The 9,487-nt window shown below is 43.6% G+C and overlaps 1 protein-coding gene across 1 annotated transcript; it reads left to right on the plus strand.

Moving 5' to 3' along the window:
- Positions 1-5,290: 5,290 nt before the first annotated feature.
- Positions 5,291-9,279, plus strand: TEX43 (testis expressed 43). Its single transcript, XM_033164095.1, has 3 exons — positions 5,291-5,382; positions 7,846-7,954; positions 9,003-9,279. The coding sequence occupies exons 1-3, from the start codon at positions 5,303-5,305 to the stop codon at positions 9,207-9,209; spliced, it is 396 nt and encodes a 131-aa protein (XP_033019986.1). The 5' UTR covers positions 5,291-5,302; the 3' UTR covers positions 9,210-9,279.
- The last annotated feature ends 208 nt before the right edge of the window (positions 9,280-9,487 follow it).

Genomic DNA, 9,487 nt, shown 5'->3' on the forward strand with positions numbered 1-9,487 from the left:
GACTACTTCTTGTTTTCATTAGTGGCGGTAGTCGTATACTGAAGAGGGCCTTTGTTTTCTAACTTCAATGTCCATACTTGAGTTTTCAGTTTGATTCAGATCATGAAAAGACTTTGATCCGCTATGTCCTTTGTTATATAACTCAGCACCTAGTTAGGCTATGTTCCCTCGCCTCCGGGATAGTTTCTAGGTAAGAGCAAAACTGAATACTCTCATTCCAGAGTAAGACTCATGTCTGGCACCTGCTAACTGCATAGAAATGTTTTCTGTATTATTTAACTAAAGGTAATATGCAACAAAGTGACATACCACACTTGGACATTTACTTTGCCATGGAAGCATTTATAATAAGCATGGTGTTCGTGGTTGCAGAGTTTGGGAACATTTTTCTAATACGGTATTCCAAATGCTTGCAAATTACTGAAAATGTCTCTTTAGATGCAGCATTAATAACAGGAAGGAATGCAGGGCAGCCCTTTGTCTGAATGCGCATTACTATCCACGAGACTGTTTTCTCTAGAAGATTGTAAGGAATGTTCAGATTTATGTTCTGTTTTTATGACAAAATACCTGGGCTTTTTTTCTATCTGAAGCGGTAGATGCAAAAAATTACAGAACTCTTACCCAATTTTGAATATTTTGCAGTAAGACAAATGGACTTACTGCACCACACTTTCAGTTTTGCTGATGAGTTTTGTGCTAATGGTGTGATATTGTGTCAAATTACATGTACTGTACTTAAGTACCACTGAAATCTGTTGGGCGTTGAACACAATGTAACTGGTTACAGAATTGCAGCCCCAATAGACCAGACTCAAGATTCTTGGTTACCATTTAGGACTACAGTACAGTTCTCTTTCTATATGCATATTTTTGTTTGCTTCATTATCTCGGGGGGTGGGGAGGAATCTGAGTTGCATAGTTTAGCTACATACAAGTGTTGAGTTGTACACGGCAGTTGTACACAGTACAGTTTGTCGGGTGAAAAAAAAGCCCATCTGAACTTTTCCAGGCTGACTTTTTGGCCCATTCTCCTGTGTATTTTTGTGTTAATGCCTAACAATTTCACAAATGGGTTGTTGAGGCTACGGCTGTGGTCCCCTGATAGCCTTCAGAGGGTCTAACAGTGCTGTGTATCACTTATGCTGAAAATTCTTGGCACTAAATTGCCTTAAATCTTGACTACACTGACTTAATTTTTTTTGTGAGTTGCTGCTTAAATAACAAGTATACCAATTATCAGTAGATAATTAAAGATAAACAAGGCTAAAGATATCCATAATAACAAAATTTATTGGGATAGAAATGTTCTTTCCTTAGTATCTGGCATCCAAGATGACCTCACACGCATATGGGGTATTATGTGAAAGAACCCCAATTTATTTTTGTGTTTTCATTCCAAAATGTTAAGTTAAAACTGCTGTTCCGGATGTGGAAACAGTGACATGTTGTTGCCGGCTAATAAAGGATTGCTCTCTCAAACCGTATTGTAGAGAATTCAGACTTCACCTATAAGATGGTTGTACTGTACTTAAAAGATAACTATTGCATATAGTTCAAGTTGGACATCCTTTTGCAGTGGTCTTGGTAATTTTCCATTTATTTATTAATCAGTATTCTGTAACTCTGGTCCTTAACATCCTAGGGACTACAATCCTCTGCTGTTCTTGGAACTTCTGAGTATATGGACATGAAAGCAGGCTGTTAGCTAGAAGACTATCTGAAATGCTGTTCTAAACATCATTACTGTGATGGGAAACTAGGGTTCTTTGCCAAGGCTGTTAATAGGCTGAATCCATAGCAACCTTATGCTGGGTGTAGCAAGTCTAAAAGAATCACCCCACAGCCTGTTTCTTAATTAAGACCACTTAATTGGAGTAAAACTGTTTTGCCATCTGCAGTTGCCAAGAGCATTTTATTTTTGCTTTATTTAATATTTTAACATTTAACTGAGACCGAACATAAGGGCTGCCTATAAATCCCTGATTTTTCCATCACAGTTTAAGATAATTTCCTTTAAGGTAATGGGATTTAACGGTTAAAACCTAGTAACACATTTGCCTGAACCATAATGATAGGCATGCAGATATCCCATTTGTAAAGACTCTTGAGAGGACAAAAACAAGAGTTTCTCACGTATGGTTTAATGTTCAGTTGTAGGAATTAAAAGATAGTTGGATGTTTTAATAAAACTTGGTATGTACCGAATGTTTAATTTCTAACCCACCCCCACCCCCGGAGATTGAAAGAGGCTTAAAAAAAATAGTCTAGTAAGTGAAACAGTACAGCATTGGGGTTATCGAGTCAAGAATAATCAGCATTGTGTTCTTATTCTCAATGTATGGATGCTTACAGTAACTTTCAATGCGGCTTCTATGAGTAGCTGACTACTCAGCTCAGACCTGCACAATGAATCACTATAAGAAATGTTATTGCAGGAGAAGATGGCACTGAGCACACATGTTTCAATCCCCCGTTGTGTCAAAAAGTATTTGATCACTTAACTGCCTTTGGCAAAATTTTATTTTCCCAAACTCCTGTAGTCTCCCTTTATTGCCTTGCAGTCCTTTTGACATGACAGGTGTACTTGGGGAAACTAACAATACAAACTCCCATTGCACTTAAAAGGGAACCATCTTGCCCTGGAATTCTTTTAATCCTTCTTTAAGTTATTGCTGCGGGGATCAAAAGGGGGAAGAAAAGTTGATAAAATAGGTGATGGCTGGAGGCCTCTGTCTGTGGAATGGATCAATATTGTCTTGTCGTTTGCTCAAGTTTAGCACACCCATTTTATCTACTTAGTTTCTGGAGCGTGAGCCCTTCAGGCGTGAATGTCTCTTATGGCATTTTATACAGTGAGCAGGATAAAAATAACAGATTTTTAGCCACTACTATAGGAGATACAGTTGATTAAGGCTACGGATATAAACATACTTAAGGAGCCTGTAGACTTCTAAGGGCAAGCTAGATGTGACTTGAATCACATGGTTGGCTTTGTGTGTTTCTTCCTTAAGCAAAGAGCAGCTCTTGGCTGTGGTCTGATCCCGGTAGGGAGCACGATGGTGACAATTCCTCGTGCATATTTAGTAAAGAAAAGTGTACTTGGGTCACTCATGCAATCTCCATTGCAACCAGTCCATGCAGGAAATGGTGTAGTGGGGGTGGGGGTGGGGGGACAAGCTGACATCGCCCGAGTTTTTCTCTTCATAACTCAGCTACCCAGATTCCTTCACCAGCACCAGACCATGCATTTGAATGGGTTTCCATCTGATGGTTCAATGTCTTAAAACCTCTTTTGTTGACCACCGACATTACACTTTCCATTTTTAAGTTCGGAATAGAGTAATTCCTTTGGAAGACAGTAATCGGGCATCCTGAGGGACGCGAATGGCGCTGTGGTCTAAACCACAGAGCCTAGGGCTTGCTGATCAGAAGGTTGGCGGTTCGATTCCCTGTGACGGGGTGAGCTCCCGTTCCTCAGGCCCAGCTTCTGCCCACCTAACAGTTCGAAAGCACGTCAAAGTGCAAGTAGATAAATAGGTACCACTCCGGCGGGAAAGTAAACGGCGTTTCTGTGCGGTGTATTGGGGTGGGGTGGGGGGACAACCTGACATCGCCCGAGTTTTTCTCTTCATAACTCAGCTACCCAGATTCCTTCACCAGCACCAGACCATGCATTTGAATGGGTTTGCGTTGTAGAAAAGGAGCGTGCGGGTACCCACAACGAGCACTGCTGGATCAGACCAGAGGTCTGTCTAGTCCAGTGTCACAGACTGGATGCAGAGAAGGCACCAGCTGGGGAACCCCCTAGGGAAGAAGAGGGTCAGAGCCAGGGGACTGGTTGTGGGATGACGGTGAGCTCTCGGAGAAGAGGGAGCTGGGAAGAGGTGTCAGCAGCAGAAGAGGCAATGGGGTTTACTGAGCAGGAAGAGGCTGTGCAGAGAGCAGTTCAGACTCTGAGGCTGGAGCAGAGGGAGACCAAGAGGCAGAGTGGAGGCAGGCTGCTGAAGAATCTAGGCAGTCTCCCCCTTCTGCTGTGACCAGCTCCTCTCTCTGCTGGTTTCTTGGAACATGCAGAGAAATGAAGTGGGCTGAGCAGAGGGTGGCTGTGTGAAGATACTCCTTGAAAGAGTTGCTGAGGCTGCTAGGCCTGAGCTGTGGTTTGCCTGAAGGAAGAATTAACTTCACCAGCCTCGGGTGAGCAATTGCTTGGTCGAGGACATGACTCCAGCCCTTACATCTAGCAGGGTGGGGAACCAGCCAAAAAAGCTGTATTATGATGTTGAAGGTGAGAAACAAAAACCTTAAGATCATCCCTTTACCATCACAGCTTTACCTAGGCCCCTTTCCCGGCTTACGGAAGGCTTTGGAGAAGTGGGGTCGTGAAACAGCAAGCAGGAATTCTTGAGTCTATCTCATTGCTGCCAGGACGTGGCCGACAGCGTTAGGTGCCAAATTCAAACCGCACCAAAGGCAGATGAACTTCCTTTGCAGCTTCCACATGGATTTGGTGCTGTTTAGGTGGTATCGCATGGGGTTTTTTATTAACCACCTTTGAACCTTTTTGGGCATATCGGCACACCGCAGCCTGTCTTTGCAGGACCTAGAACCTGATCACATGACACAGGACTGGGGAAGCATTGTCTGTTCATGCTGGGGAGCAGGAGTACGAGTTCCTGGGGGCCGAGCCCTTATGCCCTCCCTATATTTTCGTGATGGGGCAGCGCCTCCCCCCCTCTGCCAATGTCCCCAAGCACAGAGGCGAAGCCTGGAGTTGAACATGGCTCTGCCCTCAGCTCCTCCGGGGGGTGAGTTTGCCCCCCGCCATCACCCTCTCAAGCTGGCGCCTCCAATGGGGAGAAGAGTGATTCTCTGCTTTGCCCCAACATGATTACCGGTACTTTCGTTTAAACCATTCCTCTGAATAAAAACTAGACTCACTTCCACAGTTGGTCTAGCCAGTAGTCGGCATGGCCAAAGCTTCACACTCCCAGGAATAGTTTAATTCAAGCTGTTTTGATTATTTGCGACTCTCCAGGGAACCTAATTAATGCCTTTCCTTCTAACTTTGTCCACTTTCATGAAGTTGTATCATGGTGTTCTTCTACATCTATCTTATCACACCATTTTCAAGTGGGCCTGATCCCTTCCTGATATTTCTTAAATCACATTTTTCCTTGTTGCTCTAGTGTCATCAGCCTGACAATGGTTGATGCATCATAATCTCCACCTAGGCACACACAGGGACCAGCTGTTTGCACAAATCTCAGCCCAGAGAAGCGGTAGTGGCAACGGCAGCAGCATGAGTAACCCAAATGCTGCGCCTGGACAGGGCTCTAATCCCAATTTGGTTTCAACGGCAGTCAATACTGACCTGAAAGGGTAAGAGAGAGACTTCATCTCCAGCAGGAGCATTCAGGAGTGGTTGGGTGGGTGGGCCTTCCCGTTGCCTGGGGATTCTGATCACCTTTTCTCTCCCCCCCCCCGCCCCCATGGGTTAGCAAGCACGGTAAACCATTTTGGAAAGGAAAGGTGCGATGTTAAAGATTAACAATCTTCTTATTTGACGATCACTCGTAGCTGAGTAAGATTGTCTTCCGTGAGTCCGTAAGTGACTGTGGAGGCCAGTTCTTGATCCACACATCCTTCCACAGTAGGGATATAGGTTTCCAGGTGGGAGTTGATCGTGGTGAGGGTTTGCCAAGCATGCCGTCCTCTTAGCATGTTTCTTGTCCTGAGTTTGAGCGTCTTCAAAGCCTTTGGTAAAGGCTGTTCTCCAATTGGAGCGCTTGCAGGCCAGTGTTTCCCAATTGTCAGTGTTTATACTACATTTTTATTTATTTATTTGCCTTGTCTTAAAACCTCTTTTGTTGACCACCGACATTACACTTTCCATTTTTAAGTTCGGAATAGAGTAATTCCTTTGGAAGATGGTAATCAGGCATCCTGAGGGACGCGAGTGGCGCTGTGGTCTAAACCACAGAGCCTAGGGCTTGCTGATCAGAAGGTCAGCGGTTCGATTCCCTGCGACGGGGTGAGCTCCCGTTCCTCGGTCCCAGCTCCTGCCCACCTAACGGTTCGAAAGCACGTCAAAGTGCAAGTAGATAAATAGGTACCACTCCGGCGGGAAAGTAAACGGCGTTTCTGTGCGCTGCTCTGATTCACCAGAAGTGGCTTTGTCATGCTGATCACATGTACGCCGGCTACTTCGGCCAGTAACGCAAAATGAGCGCCACAACCCCAGAGTTGGACATGACTGGACCTAATGGTCAGGGGTCCCTTTTCCTTTACCAATCAGGCATCCAAACAACACAACCAGTCCAACAAAGTTGATTTTGAAGAATCATTGCTTTGACACTGGCCATTTTTGCTTCTTCCAGGACACTAACAATAAAGCAGGCCTGCCAAACCGGGCTGATAGTGCAATCCTATTCATATCTACTCATCATTCAAAGCTTTATGGTGCCGCTTTAAACATCCACGCCATCCCACCAATAATCCTGGGAACTGTAGTTTGTTAAGGGCGCCGACAGTTGTTAGGCAACTGCCTATACCTCCCGCAGAACTATAGTTCCTTGGGAAGAGGGATTGATTGCTCAGCCACTCTTGAGAATTGAAGCTCTGTGAGGGGAACAGGCGTGTCTCCTAATACCTGCCAGCCCCCTTCACAAGCCACAACTCCCAGAATTCTTTGGAGGAAGCCATGACAGTTTGAAATAGTATCACAGTGCTTTCAATGTATGGGGTGGATATTCCTTTAGTTCCAGGTTGGTGCGTATCATAAAGGGGGCAAACCATCAGCTCATGGACCAAATTTGGGTTGCCAAGCTATTTGGGGCAAGCCATGCCTAGCTGTTCTACACCTGACACCATGCGAAGGGCAGACATCCATGGCTAGTAAACTGATTAATTCCAGAAGATTCATGCAGGAACTGGCAAAACTTGACAGGGTTTCAGGCCAGGAATAATATTTTGGTTAAATTCTTTCCTAACTGTGCGATTTGATTCCAGACCATCGCCAAGGAGAGGGGTAAATATGTGGCTTTGTTTGTTTGTTTGTTTTCCGTTTATGGGCACGACCTTTCCTCCAAAGACCCCATAGTTTCCCCACCTCTGCTTATGTGCAAAACCACCTTGTGGTAGGGAATGTGGCAGGCCCAAGTTCATGGCCAAGTGGGGACTTGAACTTGCATCCCTTTCACTCTGGTCCGAGAGTGGACCGCCATGACTATGAAGACTAAGCCACATGCCAGTTCTTTTTGTCATATATAAATAACACTTTATGGGTGAGTTCTGTTTGTCACAGTAGGGGTGGGAAGAAAGGGAATTGTTCTCTGTGTTGTTTGTCTCCCCCCTCTGTATTTAAATAAGTTTTTTTTTAAAAAAAAAATCCACATTTGTTGTTTAGTTGTTTAGTCGTGTCCGACTCTTCATGACCCCATGGACCAGAGCATGCCAGGCACTCCAGTCTTCCACTGCCTCCCGCAGTTTGGTCAGACTCATGTTAGTAGCTTCGAGAACACTGTCCAACCATCTCATCCTCTGTCGTCCCCTTCTCCTTGTGCCCTCAATCTTTCCCAACATCAGGGTCTTTTCCAGGGAGTCTTCTCTTCTCATGAGATGGCCAAAGTATTGGAGCCTCAGCTTGAGGATCTGTCCTTCCAGTGAGCACTGAGGGCTGATTTCCTTAAGAATGGATAGGTTTGATCTTCTTGCAGTCCATGGGATTCTCAAGAGTCTCCTCCAGCACCATAATTCAAAAGCATCAATTCTTCGGCGATCAGCCTTCTTTATGGTCCATACATTTACATATATAGATGTAAAACCAACTCTGTCATGTTCCAGGCTGATTCATTGCCATTTGCCAAGCTTTTCGTACAGACATGGAATGATTCCAAAGCTCTACGTGATGCCCTGGAAACAAGATATGAAGTTTCGCAATATGGCTTTAAAGGTAAGGGGAAAACATTTATTCCTTGGAGACTCTCATTTTAAGGAGGACTCTAATTTTGAAAGATACTAAGCATTGACAAAGTACCTGTTGAAGTCACTGAAATTTGAGAGCATTTCTCATCATTAACATAGATATCATTCAAATGTAATAATTTTATTTTTTTAATACCCTGCCCATCTGGCTGGGTTGCCCCATCTACTCTGGGTGGCTTCCAACACATAAAAACATAATGTCAAACATTAAAAATGTCGTAATACAGGAAGTTGAATGATGTATATATTGTTCAATCATATCCTCCATTGTAACTTTTCTATTATTATTATTATTATTATTATTATTATTATTATTATTATTATTATTAATGTCATGATACAGGAAGTTGAATGATGTATATATTGTTCACTCATATTCACCAATGTAACTTTTCTATTCTTCTTCTTCTTCTTCTTCTTCTTCTTCTTCTTCTTCTTCTTCTTCTTCTTCTTCTTCTTCTTCCTTACCCACCCTTCATCCTAAGGTCCCAAGGCATGTTACAATCTAAATTACAGTATTAAAAACATTTCCAAGCAAATGACAGTCACAGGAATAGGATGGGTCCTGAAAACATACCTCTCAGATGTCAAAGAAAAAAAGCACAGAGGCAATGTTAAGATACAAATAAAGGCTGTTTGGAGTTGGTCTTTTGGTGACCATTGCAGTGCTTTGAAGAGTGAAATTGCCCTGTGGGGATCTTCTCCCTAAATTAGACTTCTTCTGATACTGTGTCCTGTTGACAGCACAGAATAAGGGGTTCACTCCATGCTTTCTCATATACTCTAGCGCAGATAAAGCTTATTTCACATCATTTTGCAAAGCGATTTCCCCTAATATGATGCATCTCTGTTGGCAATTTCCATACTGTTTTTACACACTGAAGAACTGCATTGCAAAACCGGAGAGGTACAAATCCCGAAGGACTTCCTAAGTTCATAGTTGCTTAATTCTTAGTGTTTTATTTTCGGCGGTGATGTTGTTATTTATTGACAATTGCTTGAACTCTTTTCCTTAGCATGCTAAACTTGTTGAGCTTTATACCGGCCCCCTTGAAGACAGTCTGTTTCTGGAGAAGTGTGAAAGGCATTGTCATGGAGAAGACCGAAAGCAGCTTCTTCAAAAAGTCCCTTGTCGACTGACCGTTGAAGACATTCCCATTTATTCCCATCTTTCTAGATACCATAAGTCCATGATGGCTTATGGCTTCAGGATCAGACTCTGAGGCGCTTCTCTCCAGCGGCAGCTGCATTGGCCACAAATTAAACAATGCTGCATGAAAACAGCGCACAATTTGTTCACCCTTTTTCTAATTGTGTTAACTTTTGCTCAAGTTTGTAAGATGCGCTTAAACAATCCAGTAGTAAAATCAGCAGCAACTAGGCCCTTGATAACCTTCGAAAACTTCCTCCTAACAACAAGGGGATGGTATCCACAATATACAAAATACTGCTCCAAAATCCCACAAACCCCCTCAACATAATCAAAAAACAATGGGAGGCT

Source organism: Lacerta agilis, chromosome 11 (assembly GCF_009819535.1).
Source record: "Lacerta agilis isolate rLacAgi1 chromosome 11, rLacAgi1.pri, whole genome shotgun sequence".
Taxonomy (NCBI): domain Eukaryota; kingdom Metazoa; phylum Chordata; class Lepidosauria; order Squamata; family Lacertidae; genus Lacerta; species Lacerta agilis.